The following is a 23,888-nucleotide window of genomic DNA, read 5'->3' as shown; positions in this document are numbered from 1 at the left end:
GATTTATGTGATCCAAATAAGTATATATATGTAAAAAAAAAAAATACACTTTTTTAGTTTTACCCAAACATCTAAAAAAGCTAGCTTTTCTGTGGTTTTTTTGGCTAATAAAGTTAAAAAGCCAAAAAAATTGGCTTTTTACTATTTACCCAAAACACTTACATTTATTTATGAAAAATATTAAAAATTATAATCAATTAAACAGAATTAATTATAAATTCAGAATTAAAAAATGAACCAATTAAAATTACAACAAACACCCAAAAAAACAAAGAGGATATTTAAAGCGAGCGCAGGTAGCGGCGGTTTGTTTATTGCGGGAGAGAAAAATGGAAATGGTAGTGAGTAAACAGTGTGACGCCGTCTGGGACAGGAGGTTGAAGAGAGAAGACTGTGATCTCACCAAACATGACCCCGATTTCTCCCAATGGAAGGTCTTCCTTCTCTCTCTCTCTCTCTCTCTCTCTCTCTGGAACCCATTTTTTAAATGTAATCACCACTAATGAATGATCTATATACCAAAAAATTGTTACTTGAGCGAAATAGGTGTTAGGGGATTTTTGCTTTGTTTTCTCTTTTTTTTCGGGTGGGTTTTCTTTCATGTGGAAATTTGCTGCATTGGTTCTTTGAATGAGCATATACAAGTTCATAGACAATACAATACACCATTAAAATGCATATATATATATATATATATATTCACCTTATGAAATAAAGAGATCTTCCATTCTCTGTCCTGCTTCATCACATGCCAACATTTGTGAAAATGGACTGGTGATTATACTACATACACTGGTAGGCAAACCAATTTCTGGTGAATGTTGGTCTTTTTGATCAATGCCCACAAATTGAATGCATGTCATGGGGGAAACACCATGGTATATGCACCTTATGACAAAGAAGAAAATGACATAATTTTATACTTTCTGTTTTATAACTATAAAATTTTTTTTGTCATAAACGAAAACAACACGAGGTATTACTAAACATCTCGCGAGTCATAACTAAAATAATGTCATAATTAAAGAAAAAAAATTAGTTATAACTAAAAAAAAATGACATAACTAGGGTGCATATGGTACACCCCTTTCAAGGGTGTGTATATTAGAATTTCCCATGTCATAGATAATTTTTGGTTAATTTTACTTTTATTCTATATACTATCATCATTTTTTCTATTTCATCCTTAAAATATCAATCTTTAAGTTTTTAATTTGAGTTCATGTGGTCCAATTGGAGAAGATTGTACAAATTACTAACAGTTTCTAATTTGATGGGTAAAATTGTTATTTAAGAATTTGAACAACTTAGCCATACAATTAGACACTTATTTTTCTTGCTAATTTCAACAAACTACACCTTACAACCAATTTGATGAGTGTTTTGTTGTATGATTTAGGCTGTCCAAGTTGTAATTACATTTTTGCCCTTCAAGATTGGCTTCAACAATTATTGATTTGTAGAATCATCTTCAATAGGACCACATGAATTGAAATAAAAAATTTAGGGACTAAATATAAAATTGATAGTTTATGGATAACATAGAAAAAATGATGATAGTTTTAGGGATAAAAGTGAAATTAACCCTGTTAATTTTTGAATCCTTATTTTTTGTGGATGTCAGGACTTTTCGAAAGGGCTAAAAGTTGTTCAAAATAAAGAAAATATATGGAAATTTAGTTGAAGGTGCTTGATTACATCAAACTGGTTAACAACAGAAAATTTCTATATGTAACTGTGAAGTAGTTTGGATCCTTAAAATGCACATGCATCTTCTGGGATAACTGGGATATAATGTATTTCATTCAGATTATGCTATGTATATATTTGTTCAGGCTCTCGTTGGGCCTTCTGATTGGGAAGATCATTCCTCGGGGAAGGAAGGAGCAGAGAGATACAGGGTTTACAACCTCCCATATTGTTCTTCATGTTCAGGTCTTTATGAGCTTGGCATAGCTCTACCATGTACCCGTTCAGGGCGTGAGATTAGCAAGCTTTACCCGGACCGTATAATTCCAGTTTACCTTGGACAATCTGACGATATTAAGTATAGACTACAATGTTATGGCCGTGAAGGTGCTCATTTAGAGAATGGAAACTCAATTGGATTATTTTCGGATATATTTTCGAGAGGCTGCTCTATTGTGTATAGATGGGCTCCTGTAAGTACATGTTACTTTTTGTTTTTGTTTTTATTTTTATTGCTTGATGGTTAATCTGGTGATTCTGAATCAAAGAGTAGACATTGTTACCATGTAGATTAACGAGTACAGAAAGATTGATAGAAGTTTGGAAACAGAAAAACTAGATTTGTCAGAATCAAAGACCAGTGATCCTAAACAGATGAGATACATAGATTTTTCTACATGTTCTGTTCTTTTATTAATTGTGATTATTTGTGCATGGAGTCTTTTATCTGATTCTTGCTGTGCGAGGGTGCATGATTAGAATTAGTTGCTTCTCACAGAAGATTTTGTTAAAATTTCTATTCAAGATGTAGGAAACAATTTAAGTTTCTCTGTCAGAAATCAACTGTTGCTGTTAGAAAATTTGAATTGGCTGAAAGGATCATGTTATAAAGGGCTCACACCTCATATATATGCAGATCATTTATGCACATACTGACAGACACACCTATAGACATATATAACAGCAAATAACCATAAACATGCGCTAAATGTCTACATTTTCTGGACTATGCTTAGCTGTCTTGAGACTGAGAGTCTCCTAGTATGCAGTGGCATAGCAATGTATTGGGTGGGTTCAATTGAACCCACTGAACATTTTTTTTGTTTTTTTTTTTAAGGATTATGTAGTATTATGTAAATTTTTGAAAGGTTTTTATAAATTGACGCCACTAAAATTATTAAAAAATATATAAGATGGTGTCAAAAATGATTTGCAGACATAAAGTTTATATAAAAAAAATTATTCCAAAAATAATAAGTCACATCGTTCTGCATAAAATTTTTGTTTATATATCATTTATTTATTTATTTATTTTTTAAGTAGAACTTAATTTAGAGGTAACTTCCTTTTAAAGCATGAGATTCTTAAGTGCTTACGATTTTTTTTCCTTACATGTAGGTTTGTTTGTCTTTTTATTCTTCTTTCTTTACTCTCTCTTTTCAATCAATGTAATTTAACAAGTTTGGATTATGTATACAATGTTATTGTTGAAAACACAACATATTATATTTATATTGTAGTATATTATGTGAGTTTATTTTTAATAACTTTTGTACAGTTAAAAATATGAGATAATGATATCGATGACAACTAATTAAAATAAATTTTTGACTATGCCAATGCTAGTATGTATACCGAGTTTATGTGTATCATATAAGAAGTCCTTAATTATCTCTCTCATTCATTCCCTTTCTGTAATGTTAAACAGATGAAAAGTAAGAGGGAGGCTGAAAAAACAGAAGCTCGGCTGCTTGACAAATTTGATTATGCATGGAACAAAGGCAATAATGGCGTACGTCGCGATAATGATATTCTCGAGAAACTTGATCGAAGCACATCAAGCAATACCCAAATGCTCGCTATTGCCAAGAAGCTCCAGAATTTCCATCAGAAGAAAATAGGTATCAAAATTGACGCTTGCAAGCCACTTCTGTTGCAGAATGGATCCAACATATATACTAATCTGGACAGCAATGATTTCCCTTCTCGAATTCTCAAAATTGGTAGATCACAGCCTAGACTAGTTTCACTGAGCTTTGGTTTCAACGAGGACACCTCTCATATTTGTGGGGTTGCCTTAAGTCATGGATCTGTTTGTAGAAGGCCACCAGTTGAAGGAAGAAAAAGATGTGTTGAGCACAGAGGAATTAAAACCAATGGTTTAACCTCAAAATTGATTACTGAGGGCTCATTTTCTATTTGTGGAATTACCTTGAATGATGGAACTCCGTGTAGAAGACAATCAGTCCATGGAAGGAAAAGATGTGAAGAGCACAAAGGAAGAAAGATTAAAGGATCATCCCTTTCTGAGTCAGTAACAGAAGGGAAACAACGCTATGTACATGGTCCAGTTTTGGGTCCAGGTAATGATTATGGGCAGATTTCCTCGGAATCCCGTAAATTCCATATACCAGAATCTCCAGTTCTCTCAAAGAGGTCTGTTATTAACAAGAATTTGGACACCATTTGTGGGGTGAATTTTCAAGATGGAACCTTCTGCACAAGGAAACCTGTGGTTGGAAGAAAGAGGTGCGAGGAACACAAATGGATGAGGGTTAACGGATCCAGGTCTAAGCTACCGGTTGCAAATCTACCCAGTGTGTTTGATAGTTCAGGTATCAGTTCTAGTAGTGGTCAGAAACATTACAACAACTCTTATCAATCAGTCTCATACAAATGCGTTGTCAATGAAAGTTTTTCTTCTACTTGTGGAGCTACCTTGGCTGATGGATCCTCTTGTAGAAGGCCACCAACTGAAGGTAGAAAAAGGTGTTGGCAGCACAAGGGCATGAGGGAAAATAGTGCAAGTTCTTATAATTTCACCTCTATGTATGGAGGGTTTTCATCAGATATATGTGGTGCTTCCTTGCGAAATGGATCCATATGTTCTAGAATGCCAGTCCACGGAAGGAAGAGGTGTGAGCAGCATAAGGGGATGAGAGCCGCCTTCTGAGAGGAACATTCTGGAATTAGAGTCTTCCAAGAAGAACAAGCTATCTGTGTATTCCTAATAAATAAAATCCTAGCTTGTTTTTCCTTTGGAAGATGGCAATTACTCATCTATTTTCTAGCTTGCTGTTGTGTGTAGGTTTCTTCATGCCCATTAAATAGTGAAGGGCATTTCTAGATTGCTGTTGATTGGAGTAGCTTGGTTTGCATGCATGTAAATGTTACTTTGTATTATGAGATGTTATCTTGTTGAATGCATTAACTGAGGATCCTTTGGACCACATTCATTCTGTTTTCTTTGGATGCACCTGAATCTACTTTGAATTTGTTTGTTGTACTATTATGTATTGAAAAATGCTTTGGAGCTCTAATTTTTAGGCTCTAAAGCCAGCTCTAATGAGCTGTGCACTGTGATGTGATATTTTGATTTTGGTTTTTTTTTTTCCTTACCATGTCATTGGTGCTCCATTAGAGCACCAAAATTAGTGCTTTGAATCATTGCTGTTATGTATTAATATATAGACACATAAGTATCTCATCTACATTTTTTTTTCTTTTCAATTTCGACTTTAATTATGAAAATACCATTTCATTATAGGGACAAATTATATTTTACTCTTTTGAACTATTACTCTACCCCTTCGACTAAAAAATGTTATATTTTCTCACTTAGGACTATTAATTTGTATGATAGTTTATATCATTGTAAACCTCTGATTAAGAATTTGTTATATAAATAGAGACTTACGTGTAGGTCCTAATAAGTGAACTTATTGTCTAATAGGTTCTATGATAATTAATGGCTTTTTTTTATCAAACACTATTAAAAAAAGGTCACTAATTGTTAATTTTTAGTGACAGTTTAAAAATTGTCATAACTTTCAATGATAGTTTAAAAAACTTGTCACAGAAAAATGCTACCAATTATAAGTTTTAGGTACAATTTATAAAAATCATGACAAAAAAAAAAGTCATTAATTGTCAATTTTTAGTGACATGTGCAAAAAATATCATAAAAAAATTATTTTTAACGACGATTTTACTAAGATTTATTTTTAATAGAACTTGATGAGAACTAAGTCTAATTATTAAGATCTATTAATAATTTACCTTTATATAAATTGATAAAAAAATTGACATGTGACTTGCATATCTTACCTAAATTTTGTGAACTACTTAAATAAACCTTATTTTTGTTTTTCCTTTCCTTTCTTTCTTTGTTCTACCCATATCTACCATTATTGCTGCTTTGAGTAGGAGATTGAAGGGAAAAAATTGAATAAAAAAGGAATAATGTCATTTTAGGCATTTTATAATATTTGAGATATTATATGCAAGTTATATGTCAATTTTTCATTTATTTATATAATGGATTCTTGATAAGTGATTACATTGACACAAATTAATAGTTAAAATTAGCAAAATATGATATTGAAGAAATAAAGTGATATTGAGTGATAGTTTTAAGAGATAAAGTAGAATTTATCCTACAAGCTAAAAGGGTATTTTCATCAAAAATGTCCAAATTGAAACACATTAGTAGATGAAGGGAGTTAAATGTTGCCATTTTTAGTTCAGGAAAATAAAATGATATAAAACAATAATTGAGGTGATAAAATTTAATTTACACTTGAAAAGAAACATGGCGTAACAGAAAAAGTTTCTATTTCTACCCACCACAAACTCCCCGGACAATGACATGTTTTTTCGTTGCACACACTTAGGCTCCGTTTGGGAAGAAAAAAGCCAGAATTTTTTTTGACTAAAATAGCCACAAGAAACAAAATAGGCTATTTTAGCCACAAAAAACAAAACATCAAATCCAACCCATAATCATTACAATCCTCTCTCACAAAAAAGCTAAAAAAGTCAAAAAGCCAAAAAGTCCTTCCCAAACCAGGCTAAAATAGTCAAAAAGCCAACTCACTTCCCAAACGGAGGCTTAATGATTTTGTAACATCAAATATTTTTCAATCCATTTATGTCAAAAACACCCTTGCCTTTTTCAAACCTAACCCTAACCCTAGCCACAACCCAGCCTCACTGCCACCTCCATCATCTCCATTATCCATTTTTGCCACTGCAGCCTCGTTGATCCCCTCAGCTCCAGCGACTCTCCCTGCCACCTCCAAAACCTTCTCAGTCCCCCGTTCCTCTCCGACCATGTTGTTACCACTCAATCCATCTCTATCGTGATTTCTCTCTCTATCACAATCAAAATCAATTTCAATTTAAAAAATAAAAAATAAATTAAAAACAATATATCAAACAAGTTTTCGTTTTTGTTTTTGTTTTCGTTTTCATTTTCAAAAATAAAAATAAAAAACAAGAAACAAAAACTAGTCCCCATCCCTTACTGACCATGCCGCCACCACTCAGCCCATCTCCAACACGATCTATGTCCTTCACAATCGCAATTAATTTCATTTTTTAAAAATAAAAATAATACACCAAACAAATTTTTAATTTTAATTTTCAAAATAAAATAAAAAAAAAGAAACAAAAACGTTACCAAACAACATGCAAGATTTGAGATGAAGAAAATAAAAATATTATAGTAACTTTATTTTTGAACAGAATAGTAATAAAAAAATAGCATCAATTGTTATTTAGGATTGATTATCACAATAGCAAGAGAGATTGATGCGGATGTGGCCCATAGGATTAAGACGAAATGGTGTAAGTGGAGAAGTGCGTCTAGGGTACTGTGCGATAAACGGATACCCACTAGACTTAAAGGTAAGTTCTATAGAACGGCTATTAGACTAGCGATGTTGTATGGGATACTTGGGCAACCAAGAAACACCATGTAGATAAGATAAGTATGACTAAGATGAGAATGCTAAGGTGGATGTGTGGCAAGACTAGACAAGACAAAATTAGGAATGAGTGTGTACGGGGAGCAAATATTCCGTGGAGCCCGTACTTCTTTCGTCCAAGCTCCTTGTCTATCCGATTGACCTGCGAGCACAACGGCGGTGAGCTACCCGGCGGTGTGTGGCTGAAAAATCCCTTCGACGGTCAAGTTAGCACACACACTCTGGGAGAGAGAGAAAGGAAGAGAGAGATATATCACAATGAGTGTTTCTCACCAAATGATGTTCCATCCACAGCATGGGGGGCACAGTCATGCTTGTATACTTTCTGCATTCACCTCTGCACCCATTCGTCTATTGACTCGTGGAGCTGCTCTCCCATCTGTCAGCGTAAATCCAGCTAAACACCACCTAATCAAACTGCCAGACAACATTAGCGGGAACGGACAGCCCGGCAGCACCATCCCGGCCTCCTTCGACCTTGCTACCTAACGATCCCAACAATGCTCCTCGTCGAGCACCATCACTAATGAGCTCAGCAGCATTCTAGTGCGACTGTGCTCCAACCAAGTTAGGTCGGTCTGCGGCAGATAATGATCACCGAGCTAAAACGAGCGAACAAGAGAAGACAAGTTGGCAGAGGATCATCTCGGCCAACTCTGGTCTGGACTTCGGTCGAAAAAGCTTCCTCTCGGCACGGCTTAGCCCAGCTCGGCCCAAATACGCTTGGACCATTTTCAGCCCGGCCAGAACCGCGACCCAAGCCGAGATTACGGAAATCTCCCTCTCAGAGTGTATTCGGGAATGGGTAGGAGTAGCACAGATAGAAGATAAATTGAGAGAGAATCGATTTAGATGGTTTGGTTATATTCAACGGAGACCAACAGAGACAGTAGTGAAGAGATGCGATACTATATAGGTAGATAGAAGTGTTAGGGGACGAGGAAGGCCTAAATTAACGTTGGTTAGCGTTGTAAATAGAGATATGGATCTACTTAATTTGACAAATGAAATGGCCTTTGATAGGGCCGCGTGGAGAAGAAGGATTCATGTAGCCGACCCCATTTGATGGGACTTAAGACTTGTTTTGGTTTGGTTTGGTTATCAATCGATCATATCACTTACATATTATTGAATTTAAAAAAATTGGTTGAGAAAGTGAACTTGTATATTATTTTTCATAAAAAAATCATTATATATATAGACAAAAAGTGCTTTAGGTATAAAAATAGAATGTGTGTTTGGTTTGTGTTTTGAGATAAATTTTCAAAAAAAAAATTGGGAGAGAGTTTAGAAATTTTTTTAGTTTATTTGGTTGTATATTTTGAAAATAGTTTTGGAGTTTGAGAGTTTTGGATGATTTGATATTTTATTGTATTTGAGTAGATGTGTATGAGAGAAAAAGTGATTGAGAATGAGAGAATGAGAGAGAGAAAAAGTGATTGATTGATACGTAGGAGAGAAAAAGTGATTTTAAAAAAAAATCAAAAAGTTTAAATCAAATAAAATTTTGAAAACAATTATGCTATGTAGCTCGAATTGTCTCCAATGGCTCGATCCCTCTCTCTCCCTCTGTTCATCTCTCTTTCTCTTCCTCTGTTCATCTCCCTCACTTCTTCTCTGCTCATCTCTCTTTCTCTCCCTCTGTTCATCTCCCTCACTCCCTTCGTCAGTCTCATTCCCTCTATTCATCTCCTCATTTGCATCATCTCCTTCAAGATTTGCATCTCCTTCCCCAAACTCAACAATCCAACAAAAACAAAAAATAAATAAATAAATAAATAAGACCAATCTAAACAAGTCGACATTTTTATACATGTCAGAGTGTGCCCCAAAATTCAACTCAGTTTGAGTCGACTCCAAAGACTATAATTACTTGAAATGGAGAATTCGAGAAAAAAACAATTACAGAAACATTACGAACATATTCTCAAAAAAAGTCACAAAATTCTCAAAAAAATGGAGCTCCGAGCTACAAAATTCTCAAAAAAGAAAAAAAAATAGAAACGGAGAGAGAGAGAGTAGCTCCATCACTAATATGAAGAATTTTGTTGTAAATCTACATTTTTACTCAGAGCATTATGTTGGAAGTAGAGCTCAGATCACAACATGCAGACACAAAAATCAACACAAAACTTCACATTCAACTTGAATTAGAGCTGCGTAATAGAAAATCTATACAAATACACATTTAGTCCATGAGAATCGAACCAAATTTCATTAAAAAACAGGGGGGAAAAAAGTAAATAAATATATACACTCAAATGTCGGTGATTAACAATTGTTTAAAAGTAGACTAGCTCAGAGCTCACCGTCGGACTGATCTGCGTCGCCATTGATGGAGCTCGCTCCTAACACCAGAATGCCGACAACTAACACCACCGCTACTGTAATGATCCTACCACGTATAATAATTAGCACTTAATTAATTAAGGAGATTTGAAATTTAATTACCAATTTGTTGTGGATCGAGGGGACACCAGGAAACACCAATAAGTAAGAACACAAGAGTTTTAACGTGGTTCGACAAGTCGCCTACGTCCACGGGCAGCGGATTTCACTATATGGAGAGAAATGGAAGAATTACAAACAATACACTCTCTCATAGTTGTTCACTCACACACTGTCTTTTTCTCTATGCTCTCACCCTCTCCATTTATACACATTATAGATGGAGGTGGAGAGGCTGGCTTTACACATGGCCAGCTCACTTCTTCTCCTTTCGGTGGCCGTCTATGTTGGTTGGCAACATGCTGCAACACATGGAGAATCATCTTTGTGACTTTGTAGGTTGGCAAGCATGTTGCTAGTTAGCAAGATCACATGGCTGCCTTGTATGGCTAGTTGGCAAGCTGAATCTTTAGCCAATCTTCAACAAATCTCCACCATGGCGAGGATTCTCTTATCCAACATAGTGATCGATCAACACTGCCTTGCACCAGAAGGTGCTCAGTTCCGAGAGATGTTGACCAAGTCCAAACAATGTTAGAACTTGATCCCAGAAACCACTTTTGTGAGCATATCAGCCGGATTATCTGCAGTACTAATCTTTTGAAGCAAAATATCTCTTTCATTGACAATTTCTCGGATGAAATGGAAACGGACATCAATATGCTTGGTGCGGGAATGATGAACCTGGTTCTTTGCCAAACAAATAGCACTCTGACTGTCGCAGTACACCTCAACGTGATTCTGAACCATACCCAAGTCTTCAATCAACCCATGTAGCCAAATAGCTTCCTTAAAGGCTTCCATCACTGCCATGTACTCTGCCTCTGTAGTAGACAAAGCCATCGTTGACTGAAGTGTTGACCTCCAACTCACCGGCCTTTTAGCAAGTGTAAATAAATACCCTGTTGTTGATCGGCGCTTGTCCAAGTCACCAGCATAATCTGAGTCCATATATCCAACCAAATTCTGTCCGAGTCGATTATCTCTCTCAAACTTCAATCCCAGATTAACCGTGCCATGTATGTACCTTAGGATCCATTTCACTGCCTGCCAGTGATCTTTTCCTGGATCATACATATACCTGCTTACCATACTCACAGCATGTGAGATGTCAGGCCTTGTACAAACCATAGTATACATTAATGCACCAACTGCATTTGCATATGGAACTTGTGCCATATGCTTCCGTTCTTCTTCTGTGCGTGGAGACATCGAAGCACTAAGCTTGAAATGAAGAGCCAATGGTGTACTCACAGCTTTTGTTTTCCCATTTATGCCAAATCTGTTAATGTAAATTGTAAAAGTAAATACTACCACCCACTCCACCTACCACCTCCACTACCACCCACTCCACCTACCACCTCCACTACCACCTTCACCTACTCCCAAATCCTCTCCTATATAAATCCTTGTAATATACACAATATACACATCAATCAATAATATACATCTCAATCTATTTTACATGGTATCAAAGCAAGGTTAACAACTTAGTAATTCCGTTTCACCGGCGGGCGGCAGCCTCGCCTTGGCCGCCCGCTGGACCTCTACACATACCTTCTTTATACCTTCGTTGGCATCATCCCTTCCGACCCTCTGCATCTTCTTCTTAAATTCCTCTTGCTTGTCTCCCTCCAGCTTGGGTGTCAACAACTTGATGTACTTCTTTATATATGCAACGAACAGCTTCTTATCAAAAGGAGATTGCTCCTGGAGCCTGAATGTGTCAACAATATCAACCACTCTGACGGTTTGATCATCAACACCCTCATCTTCACCACCACCTTCGGCAGAAGTGTTAGCACCAATGTCTACATCAACTGCTTCCTGAACAAGCCCATTTATGGATCTAGATGGCTCAAAATTGAGCTCCATCCCACCAATCCAGACACGAGACTCAAAATTGAGCTCCATCCCACCAATCCAGACACTGTGTGGAATTTATCTTGGTAGCTTCCTCGTCTTCTCCTTTTCTGGTTCGTTGAGTGCGCTGCTAATCCATGACACGTCCTTGCTTGCAAAGTTCTGTGAGTACTCTTCCATGGCTTCCATGACATCTACTCTCTCTCATTTTCGATGGGTGTGGTGGGTTCTTGAAACTATTTACTGGTAATGTAGCGCACGTGGTTCCCACCCAGAACCAAAGCACTGCTTCTCTCTCTCCATATACATCACTTAACCCCACTCACCCCCATGTGATTCACTCTACCCAAAACAAATAAAATAAACAACTAACTAAGCAAATGCATTGCACCCTCCTCGGGCCACCCATTTAACTTTTCTTATTATTATTATATACCTTTTTTTTTTCATTCTAAACTATTCTCCACCTTAACCCATCATCACATTTTCCACCGTCCACCTTTTTCTTAAACCTCAATTTTTTATTTTTTCTTTTTTTTTTTTGACCAAAAAAAAAAAAAAAACAAACCAATATCACACCGATTTTTTTTTTTTTTAATCAACCCCACTCCACTTTCTCTTATTTTAATATATCTCTATATATCTATATCTATGTTTATTTTAATATATTGCACAGACCATCATCCTCTTCTCTCTCTCTCCCTTTCCAGCCCACGGTTTTGATCACACCCAGCATATAGTTTCCAAAAAAAAAAAAACAGACAAAAAAAAAAAAAAAAAAAAAAAACAGGCGGAAGACGAACTTGCACACCACACTCCTTTTATTCATGTCGGGGCTCCCCCGTTCACCATTTTACATCAAAAAAAAAAAAAAACAAACCGCACAAACAAAACCACCACACCCACAGTAGGATTTTCCCTTCTCTACTCTGCCGCCGGTCTTTTCTTCTTGCCTCCGTCCTGGGCGGTCCTTGCCGGTGTTGCCTCCGTGTTTCCCACTCCACTGGGCACGATCACTACTCCCTGCTCCTCCACTGCAGCATATGGCGGCCCTCCAAATCGGAACATCACGGTGGCCTTCCGCTTCAGCTCCTTGTTTTCTGCCTTTAGCACGCTTATCTCTGCTCGCGCATCCTTATACATGCGTTGGAGCAGAGCCAGCTGGGAGTTTAATTGCTGCACCTCATTTGTCATACTCTGCAGCCGGTGCGACAAGTTTGTAACCGCCGTCATGGTTTCCACATATGACTTCAACGTATACTGATTGGCCTCCACATCCGACTGCACCGCCATTTTTTGCTCCACAGACCGCATCGGAAAGTTCAACGGAGCAAACTCCGGGGCGCTTGGTTGAGGTTCCAGTGCCACCGCACCAGTTTTCTCTCTTGTTGACTCGTTGAGGTCTGGAAAGAGAGTGAGCAGACTCCGGGAAGACGAGGCCATTTTCTGGGCAACAGAGTGTTACAGAATATCTCTTGCCACAGAGTGTTACAGACTCTCTCTCTCAGCACAACGAAGAGTTTTTCAGAGGATTTCGCAGGTTTTTTGCCTCTACCTCGGCTTCAAGCTCCGTCTTGGTTAAATAGCCGAGGCAGCCACGCGCATCGCGCGCCTCTTGACGCCAGACAAACGGGCACGCCAGCCAAGGCACTCACGTGCCTCGCCATCATATCTGGCACGCCTTTTGATGCATCGGGCATGCCTTTTGATGGCACGCCTTTTGACAGATTGGGCACACCTTTTGAGGACACGACTTTTGAGGGCTCGATATATATATCCATGTATATCTTTTGGGCAGCCTATATACACATTCATCCAGTGTCTTCTACAACGGTCAGCTTTATCCATCCCTTTGTTTCAACCTCAAATAGGTTTCTATCTTCACACCTATTTGAGTTTGAGGGGGGGTTATACATATATCATGGTGAGCACGGTTACACACCCTGCGAACCACCCAAGCCACCCCATGGCGCACTCCCTAAGTCGCCCCCTTGGTGCACCACCACAAGCTTTTACAACGGTTAGCTTCTACAACGGTCCGGCATGACCCCGTAAACTGTCCCGACATTGATTCCGGTCAGCTTCTACATCGGTCCGACATGACCCCATAAACTGTCCCGACATTGATTCCGGTTAGCTTCTACAACGGTCCGACATGACCCCATAAACTGTCCCGACATTGATTCCGGTCAGCTGCTACATCGGTCCGACATGACCCCATAAACTGTCTTCTACAACGGTCTGACACGACCACACAGTGTCTGCTATAACGGTCCGACATGACCCCGTAAACTGTCTTCTACAACGGTCCGACATGACCCCGTAAACTGTCCTGCTACATCGGTCCGACATGCCCCCGTAAACTGTCTGCTACAACGGTCCGACATGACATCGTAAACTGTCTGCTACAACGGTCCGACACGACCATACCGTGTCTTCTACAACGGTCTGACACAACCATACAGTGTCTCCTATCCCATTTTTAATTTTATTTGTCAGCTTATTTTTCTGTTTTGTTACTCTCTCCAAACTCAAGTTGGCTAGTACCTATCCTCCTTGAGTTTGAGGGGGGCTGTTAATGTAAATTGTAAAAGTAAATACTACCACCCACTCCACCTACCACCTCCACTACCACCCACTCCACCTACCACCTCCACTACCACCTTCACCTACTCCCAAATCCTCTCCTATATAAATCCTTGTAATATACACAATATACACATCAATCAATAATATACATCTCAATCTATTTTACAAAATCTGTCTAACACCTTTTTCAAGTATTGAGTTTGTGTCAGATGAACCGTGCCCTTCTTCCTGTCTCTCTTGATCTCCATGCCAAGAATTTTCTTTGCTTCTCCCAAATCCTTCATTTCAAACTCTCTTGCTAATTGTGCCTTGAGTTTGTCAATCTCCTCATTGCTCTTTGATGCAATTAACATATCATCTACATATAAGAGCAAATAGATGAAGGACCCATCTGGAAGCTTACGGAAATATACACAATGATCAAATTGACTTCTTGTGTATTCTTTCTCTATCATGAACCGATCAAATCTTTTGTACCACTGTCTCGGGGATTGCTTCAATCCGTACAACGATTTGTTCAGCTTACAAGCCCAATTCTCTTTTCCAGCAACTTTGAAACCATCTGGCTGGGACATGTATATCTCCTCTTTAAGATCTCCATGTAAAAATGAAGTTTTGACATCGAGTTGGGCGAGCTCGAGATCAAACTGTGCAACCAAAGCTAACAAGATACGAATAGACGTGTACTTCACAACAAGTGAGAATATCTCATTGTAGTCTATTCCTTCTTTCTGAGCATAGCCTTTAGCTACCAACCTAGCTTTGAATCTGATGTTGTCTTTGCCCGGGATGCCTTCTTTCTTGGTATAAACCCACTTACACCCAATTGCTTTCTTGCCTTTTGGAAGTTGCACCAACTCCCAAGTTTGGTTCTTGTGAAGTGACCCGATCTCTTCATCCATAGCCTCCTTCTAATTAACACTTTCTACATTCTGTACGGCTTCTTTGAAAGTGCAAGGAACATTGTCTTCAATGATTGGAAGTGCATAGGCTACCATATCGGTCATCCAACCGGGTTGCTTAGTAACCCTTTTTCCTTTCTTGATTGCAATGGGTTCTGATTATTGTGGGGCCTCTGGATCTTCATTTTCATCTGAACTCTCTTCAGAGCTATCCACTGAGACTTCTTCAGGATGTTGATTGGTTGACTAGTCTTTGCTGGAGTTTCAACCTCCACCTGCACTGACTTCTTCAATGCTTCATCATTTTCCTGAGGATTTGGTTGCTTTAGCATTGTAGACTCGTCAAAGGTAACGTCTCTTCTAGTGACAACTTTCTTTGATTCAGGGCACCAGAGTCTGTATCCCTTGACACCGTCACTAAAGCCTAAAAAGACAGCTTTCTTGGCTCTAGGATCCAACTTAGATTCTGTAACATGAAAATAGGCTGGACATCCGAAGATACGTAGCTGATCATAATCAGTAGCTGGCACTCCTGACCATACCTCTATGGGAGTCTTACCATCTAGTGCTGTAATAGGTAGTCGGTTAACAAGATGACGAGCATAGTTCAATGCCTCGCCCTATAATGCCTTGCTCAACCCAGAATGTGACAGCATACACCGGACTTTCTCCACCAAAGTGCGGTTCATGCGTTCTGCAACTCCATTTTGCTACGGTGTTCTAGGAACTGTGAAATGTCTCACTATCCCTTCATTCTGGCAAACCTCAAAGAAGGGATCTGATGTGTATTCCCCGCCATTGTCAGATCTGAGCTTCTTGATCTTTCTGCCTGTCTGGGTCTCAATCATTTTCTTCCACATAAGAAAGATTTCTAATACTTCATCTTTATGCTTCATTGTGTAAACCCAAACTCTTCTTGAGAAATCATCAATGAACGACACAAAGTAGTGTTTACCTCCCAATGAAGCATTCTTGGAAGGACCCCATACATCGGTGTGAACGTAGTCTAGAATCCCTTTGGTACGATGAATAGCAGTACCAAACTTGATTCTTGTTTGCTTGCCCAGTACACAATGCTTGCAGAACTCAAGCTTTCCTGTTTTGGCGCCTTTCAACAGGCCTTGCTTTACCAACCCTTGTAAAGTCTTCTCACCGACATGCCCTAGGCGTATGTGCCAAAGTTTGGAAGTGTCTGATACATCATCTTCTAAGCTGGTGGAGACAGCCACTCTCCCTGTGACTGTAGAGCTGTCTAAGAAATATAAATTTCCCTGTCGAGTACCCTTCATTACAACAAATGCTCCTCGAACAACTTTGAGGACTCCACCTTTTATAGTTACTCTGTAACCTTTGGAGTCTAAAATTCCCACTGAGATGAGATTCTTTGTCAAAGCTGGTACATACCGAACATCTTCAAGAATTCTAATTGTTCCATCATGTATCTTCAGTCGAATTGTTCCAATCCCCTTTGTCTGGCAAGCTTGGTCGTTGCCCATCAGCACAACTCCATCATCGAACTCTCGTAAGCTCGAGAACCACTGCTTTGTTCGGACACATGTAGTAAGAACATCCGGAATCTATAATCCATTCACTAAACTGGCCATATGATGAAACTGTGAAGGCTGATCCTTTACCATTATCTTCATCTCGTGCAACGTCATGCAACGTTCACCTTTTCTTCTTTCTTGTCTTTATTGGGACAATCTTTTGCCCAATGCCCCTTCTGGCAACAAGCAGCACACTCGTCTTTTGCAAGACGTCTTCTATCCGATAATTTCCCTTTGGATTTTGAGCGAGACTTTCCTCGCCCTGTATATCTCCTGTTATTTGTTCTGCCTCTGACTGTTAATGCCTCGAATGCTGAGTCCCTGTTTGCAAATTTATCTTTCCTTCTGAACTCATTATTTGCCAAGGCGTTTACAATATCAACATACTTGATCTTTTCTTTACGGTACAGTAAAGTGGTAGTGAGATGATCATATGAGTCAAACAAGGAATTCAACGATAACAGCGCTTTATCTTCATCACCAATATGATCATCCAAGTTCTTCAAATCGGTGAGAATTTTGTTGAAATTTTTTAGGTGTTCGTTCATCGAAATAACTTTCTTGTAGTCGAAACGAAACAACCTCTTCTTCAAGTAGAGCCCGTTCTCAATGCTCTTTGTCATGAACTTATCTTCCAACGCCTTCCAAAGCTCCTTCGCAATATCATATTCTGTGAAGGCGTACTTCTCCTCTTTTGCAAGTCAAAGTCGAATAGAACTGCAGGCCAGGAGATTCACCTTCTCCCATTCTATCCCGTCTAAGTCATCTGGTTTGTCTCCCAAAGTAAAGTGCAGGTTCATCTGAACAAGCATATCTTTAACTTCGCATCTCCACATGCCGAAGTTGCTGCTTCCATCAAACTTTTCTACCTCGAACTTAGCATGGGACACCGGGGTCCAATGCCTAGAGTTGCTTGTAGTCGCTGGATTACTTATGGACTCGGTTGAATTGGACTCGGTTGATCTGGTCTCTGTAGATTCTGCCATTAAACTGTTTTTTTTTTTAGAAACTCCTATTCAAAAAACTGACTGTACGGATGTGTCCGGAATACTCCAAATAGTTGGAAAACACTATTGGGTCGTCAACAACGAACTCCAAATGATTTAGATCGAGCCAAAACAGTGTGGACGGTTCAGATCTGCAGAATCTGGTGCCCCTGAGATGCACTGGATAATTCCTCCGGAACAGCTGGTCAACGGCGCAGTCAACGGCTCAGTCAACGGCATGGCTTCTAGCGCGGCTCGACTCCGGCACGGCTTGGTCAGCGGCGATCAACGGCTCCTTCGGCTTGGCTCGGAACAGGATGATGTTAGCCTAATGTCAGCACCACGCGCGCTTCACTCGCCTTCTTCCTCTCGCCATGCGCGAGGGCGCGCGACTGAACGTATGATGACGCGCTGGTTGCTGTAACGGTGCGTGAAGCGCGTGGCGAGAGTGGGCTTCACTCTCCTTATTCAGAGGGCGCGTGAAAGCACGTGACTTTTCTTCTGGGGCTATGCTTTGCTGTTCTGGACTCCTCTTCTCAAGGGTTTCCTCCTGGTATGCTCAAAAGTGAATTTTAGTCACTTCGAAATCTAGGCACTTTCGGAAAAAATTTGATTTTTCACCACCCGGGCTCTGATACCAATTGTTGTGGATCAAGGGCACACCAGGAAACACCAACAAGCAATAACACAAGAGTTTTAACGTGATTCGACAAGTCGCCTACGTCCACGGGCAGCGAATTTCACTATATGGAGAGAAATTGAAGAATTACAAACAATACACTCTCTGATAGTTGTTCACTCACCCACTGTCTTTTTCTCTATGCTCTCACCCTCTCCAATTATACACATTACAGATGGAGGTGGAGAGGCTGGCTTTGCACATGGCCAGCTCACTTCTTCTCCTTTCGGTGGCCGTCCATGTTGGTTGGCAACATACTGCAGCACATGGAGAATCATCTTTGTGACTTTGTAGGTTGGCAAGCATGTTGCTAGTTGGCAAGATCACATGGTTGCCTTTTATGGCTAGTTGGCAAGCTGAATCTTTAGCCAATCTTCAACACAATTATTCCAATTCAATCTGGGATTTGCGAAAATTATGGAGATTGAGTCATATATGATTCTATTAAAGATTTATTTTGAAATTAGAAATTAAGGGTCCAAATGGCTTAAGGAAGTAAAATTGAGAAGTTGAATCAATTTGATTTTAATTACGAACCCATTTGGGAGTTTAATTAAATATTCGATTCAATTTAGTAAAATTGAGATTCGATTAATTAGGTCCTAATTGGAGATAATTAAGTTAATTAAATTATGAAGATTGAGAATTGTGATTATTACAAATAAAATTTATTTATGGGGTGTCCAATTTGAATATGTAATTTACTTGACGGAAATTTGGAATCTGATTAGAAATTGAAGACCTAAATGATTTGAGGAATCAAAATTGATGATGACGATAAGTTTAATTAATATTTGGAGCCTTTTGGGGGTTTGATTAGAAATCTGATTCAGAATGATAAAAATTAAATATAATTAATTGGGCCTTAATTGAAACTAATTTGACTAATTAAATTATGTGGAACTTGTGATTAGATATGATTAATTAAATTATGATCAAAATTATCTCAAATGATGTGGTGATTAATTAAGCTAATGGATAATCAGTGTAATGATCTAATCAAGTTAATTAAATAAGATGAGAGAATTGGAGTATTCTAGAAATATGGGAAACGAGAAAGAGAGTTTATTACCTATATATGCAGTGTAGTCACCTCTGCTGGAGCAAAACCATGGGCCTTAAAAAAAAAACGAAAAAAAAAAAGTGGAATAAAGGAAATGAGTGTAAGCTTTACATCATCTATGTTTATGCTTTTGGCTGTAGCAAGAACAACCGAGTGAGAGGGAGAGAAAACCGTGAGTGAAAGAGAGAAAAGAGGGCTCAACTTTTAAAGAAGGAAACCCAAAGTTGTGCTGGAAATTGTAAAGGAAGAAGAAGACTCAAGGAGAAATCATCAATTATCTTTGAAATTAGAGCTTGAGGTATGAAAATTATACTTAATTGATGTAGAATCTTCATATCGCACTTGAAATTAAGAAAGTTATGAATCAATCTCATGAATTTTGTAAGAAGTTGAGTTAGGTTCATGAGCATGGATAATAAATTTAGAAATTAATAATTTGAGTGTGATTTTGTAGTCATGCATGAGATTATTGTTACATGCATGAGCAAATTTATAAGTTTTAATACTCTCATCTTGGATTTTGAAGAATTTGAGCTAATCAACTCATGTTTTGAAGATAAATGAGGTTTTGATTTTAAATCCCTAACACATGTATATAATGTAATTTAAAAGTTTAACTCAAATTAAATATATTATGGAACATTTATGATTTAAGGAAATAAATTTGGAAAGTAGTTAGTTTGAATTTGAATTTGGATTTGGATTTGATATGAGAAAAATTAATAAAAATCTAAATTAGAGTAATTCAAGATTTTAATTATGAATTGAGCTTGACTATGTAGAATTGGTTGGATTTTGATAAATGTTTCATGCATGCAAATAATTTTTTTAAGGAGTTTATAACTTTAATTTCATGTTTTAAAGGAAAATAGAAAGAGCTTGAAGTCAATTTTATATAATTAAAAAGAAAGTGAGAGGTTGGAGTTATGTTCATGATTATGAAAATTAACTTAGAAATTAATTATTTTGGGTTTGATTTTGAATATCTTATAGGAATTTGAGCCTTATTCTTATATGCATGTAATTTGGAAAAAATTAAGGAATTAATTCATGAACATTGTTAAGGTTAATCAATATAGAAACAATTATAATTCTTCAATTGAGCTTGGGTTTGGAAACCTTGATATATATGAGATGTAAATTTACATGCATCATAGATTTCTTGGAATTGATTTCATGTTTTGATGAAATAAGAACTCAGCTTTGGAAAATTATGAATTTATGAACATATGAGTTCAATTTTCGAATTAAAGGAGTTTGATGTAAATGATTTAAAATTGATCATATTTTCTTAATTATTTAAGAATTGTATGTTTTTAGATAGGCCATGTATGAACCCAAGTTTTGAAATTATTTTGAGAGCTCAATTTAAGTTTTGGAATTTATGAGCTTGGAGTTGGGCTTGATATGAGGAACATGAGTTGAGTTGAATTTGAGATTCAAATCTTGTAAAATTGGCCCTTATATTCATGTTAAAAGTTATATGGTGGAAATATGAGTTTTATGATATTAATTACATTAGTTTGAACCAAGTTTTGAAGCTCAAACATAATCTAGAAAAAAACCAGAATTTGACATGTCCGCTTGAGTGTGGAGAGTCTCGCAAGAGCATACCCTGTTTTACTAGACTTCTCACTTGAGTGTCAAAAGTCTCACTTGAGCGTAATTTGCAAGCAACCAGTATTTTTGCAAACCAAAGGGGTTCGCTCGAGCAGAAGGTCCTGTTTCAGAAATTTTGAAAAGATGTTTTATGCTTCGTCTTCCGTTCTCTTTCATTTCAAAGCACTCTTAGGCATGCATTAAACATTGCAGAGGAATTAGAGAACATGAAAAGAGCCTAAGAATGTTAAACAAGTTAAAGAATGGAATGAATTGTAACATGACCCAATGTGTTATGAATTATGTAGAACACTGTGAGTAATAACATAGTAAAGCTATGTTCAACTTTATTTATTTTTTGTATGATGAAATAAGATTTGTTTTCTGAAATACCATGTTCTGTACAATGAATGGTTGTCCAATTTCTGACATGTATTCGTGGCATCCTTAGCATCATATGATATCTGTTAGCTATTACCCAGTATCGGAGGTCCCATTATGAGACTTAGGCCTCATTTGGGAACTCTCATTTTTTGCCAAAAAGTCAAAAAGTTACTAAATTAGCTAAAAAGCCAACAACCCATACCAAAAAGTCAAAGATTCTCTTTTCTCTCTATTTTTTGCACATCTTTTCGTAAAAAGTCAAAAAGTCATCCCAAATATACTAGTTTTTTTTAGCTCATATTTTAGCCAAATAGCTAAAAAGTTACTAAATTACCCTGTTCTCAAACGAGGCCTTATTATGTCTGTCATCTATTACCCGTACCGGAGGCTCCATCATGGAGCTCAGCATGTTTATTCTCTGTTACCCGGATCCGAAGGTTCCTTATGAAATTGGTTATTCATGACCACCATGTGTCTGCATCTGTTTTGTACCTGTTCTGTTAACGCTAATGGATGTACCACGTATGATTAAGCATGAACTCTGATTTCTGTATTTGATTTGAACGAGAATATGAATATGGATCTGGATCTGTCTATGAATCTGAATTATGATTTCTGAATCTGGTATGGACATTATTCAATAAAACCTTTTACTCTATTATTATTCACTGGGCTCTAGCTCACTGTATTATTTATATATGTAGGTGAACAGTTACGTGACCAGGCTTAGAGGCATCTTCCTAGATTATGTTTTTGCCAGCAACCTATGTGCCTCCCGTGGAGGTTCTGGATATGTCAAGCGACTATGGCTATGTGATTTAAAGTTTAAGTTTTGTTTTCTTGATTGGTTAGACAAGTCTTGTGTATTTTGTAAATAGGGCTAAGTCTTTTTTTGTCTAATCTGTATATATATAATGACGTAAGGATGATGTGTTTATACGTATATATATAGTTTACAACTTTTCTGTCTCATATAAGTCTGCACAGCTCAATGGACGTTATATATTTGTTATTTGCTTTCGCTAGCCCCTAATATTATGTTAATTTGTCTCAGAGGCATTTGGTAATCCCAGGATTTCTGGCCGGTTACGATGCTAAACCTATAGGGGCGAGTTTGGGTCGTAACAGCTACCACTATCACCATCGCAAACCCCTCTACCCACCGACACTGCCATCACCGTCGTAAACCTATCGCGACCTTCTTCTGTGTATATACACAGACCTATCTTCACATCTCTTCTTCTCTCTTTCTCATTCTCTCCTTCTTTTCTCCTGTCTATTTTAAAGAGAGAATAGAGGGGGGGAAAAAAACTTTTTAAAATGACGTCGTTTTAGATATTTGAGCCATTCGAGCCAATATATTTGAGCCGATTATATTTGGATATACAGACCAAACCAGCCTAACCCAGCCCAGAAATTTCTATATGACAACCGGAGCTGCTGGGTAGCTCGACAAACTCATTGGCCCGAATGGCTGGATTGTTGGAAACGACTTCGTTTTGACATTTTTTTTTTCTTTTTCCCTCCTCTCTGCTTCCTCTTTTTCCATTCCCCTGGGCAATCTGAAAAATTAGAGGAAGGAGGAAAAATTGGGGCTGTATGAAGAAGAAGAAGAGCCCAAAAAAATCAAACAGCCCCAAAAACTAATCTGAGAAAAAAAATCAAAATCAAAATCAAAACCCAAAATCAAAACTAATTTCAGCAACAACAAAAAAAAAGAAAAGAATAAGAAAAAGAAGAAGAATAAGAAAAAAAATAGCACCAATTTCAACAAAAAAACAAAAAAAGAGAGAAGAAAACAGCCCCAATTTCAACACCAAAACAACACTAAAATAGTAACAATTTGAACAAAATCCATGTCCAAAACTCACAAAAGCCATCAAAATAGAAATATAATCTACTTATTATTTGTTAACACCATAAATCTGCAATTTTTATTATTATTTATTATTTATATAATTGCAGGAACACGTGGCATCCTCTTATTCATTTGGAAGTTAAAAGAAGTTATAGAGATAATGGAGAATATGAAGGATAAAGTGGGTGAGTGGGAGGACAAAGTGGATGAGTGGAATGACACATGGCAAGACAAGAATGAAGATGGAAGAAATGGGTAGTTACTAAGTAGTTATTGCTGTATTTTTTCTTCTATAAATAGCCATTAATGGCTACATTGTAAAAGATCCAGAACTTAAATCAAAGACACTTGATTTCAATATTTCTTGTTATTTTCCTTATCTTAGGAGTAGTTTAACATAGATTTATATTTCGAAGCATTTATTTTCAGCATTTCCATTTCGAAGCATAGGAGTAGAGGTAAGTAATTATTACTTTGATTGTTCACTCAATCATCTTTCTCCGTTCCCCATTC

At 37.5% G+C, this 23,888-nt stretch overlaps 1 protein-coding gene and 1 long non-coding RNA gene across 4 annotated transcripts; both read left to right on the top strand.

The window, feature by feature from the left end:
- Window positions 1-269: 269 nt before the first annotated feature.
- On the top strand, window positions 270-4,919 carry LOC114296660 (protein EFFECTOR OF TRANSCRIPTION 2). Of its 3 annotated transcripts, none has more exons than XM_028240974.2 (3): window positions 270-434; window positions 1,836-2,162; window positions 3,398-4,919. In XM_028240974.2, the coding sequence occupies exons 1-3, from the start codon at window positions 330-332 to the stop codon at window positions 4,640-4,642; spliced, it is 1,677 nt and encodes a 558-aa protein (XP_028096775.2). In that variant the 5' UTR covers window positions 270-329; the 3' UTR covers window positions 4,643-4,919. The 3 variants fall into 3 exon arrangements, with proteins under 3 accessions (XP_028096775.2, XP_028096776.2, XP_082726623.1); XM_028240975.2 differs by having other exon boundaries at window positions 274-434; window positions 1,936-2,162; XM_082870497.1 differs by having other exon boundaries at window positions 309-434; window positions 1,625-2,162.
- Window positions 4,920-19,567: 14,648 nt separating this feature from the next.
- Window positions 19,568-22,489, top strand: LOC145791002 (uncharacterized). Its single transcript, XR_014330529.1, has 2 exons — window positions 19,568-19,832; window positions 22,222-22,489. It is a non-coding gene; the product is annotated as an uncharacterized LOC145791002 (long non-coding RNA).
- The last annotated feature ends 1,399 nt before the right edge of the window (window positions 22,490-23,888 follow it).

This window comes from Camellia sinensis, chromosome 5, assembly GCF_055761805.1.
Source record: "Camellia sinensis isolate YWXY chromosome 5, ASM5576180v1, whole genome shotgun sequence".
Taxonomy (NCBI): Eukaryota; Viridiplantae; Streptophyta; class Magnoliopsida; order Ericales; family Theaceae; genus Camellia; species Camellia sinensis.
Note: the sequence above shows the minus strand (reverse complement) of the source record. Positions and strands in the feature narration are given on the sequence as shown.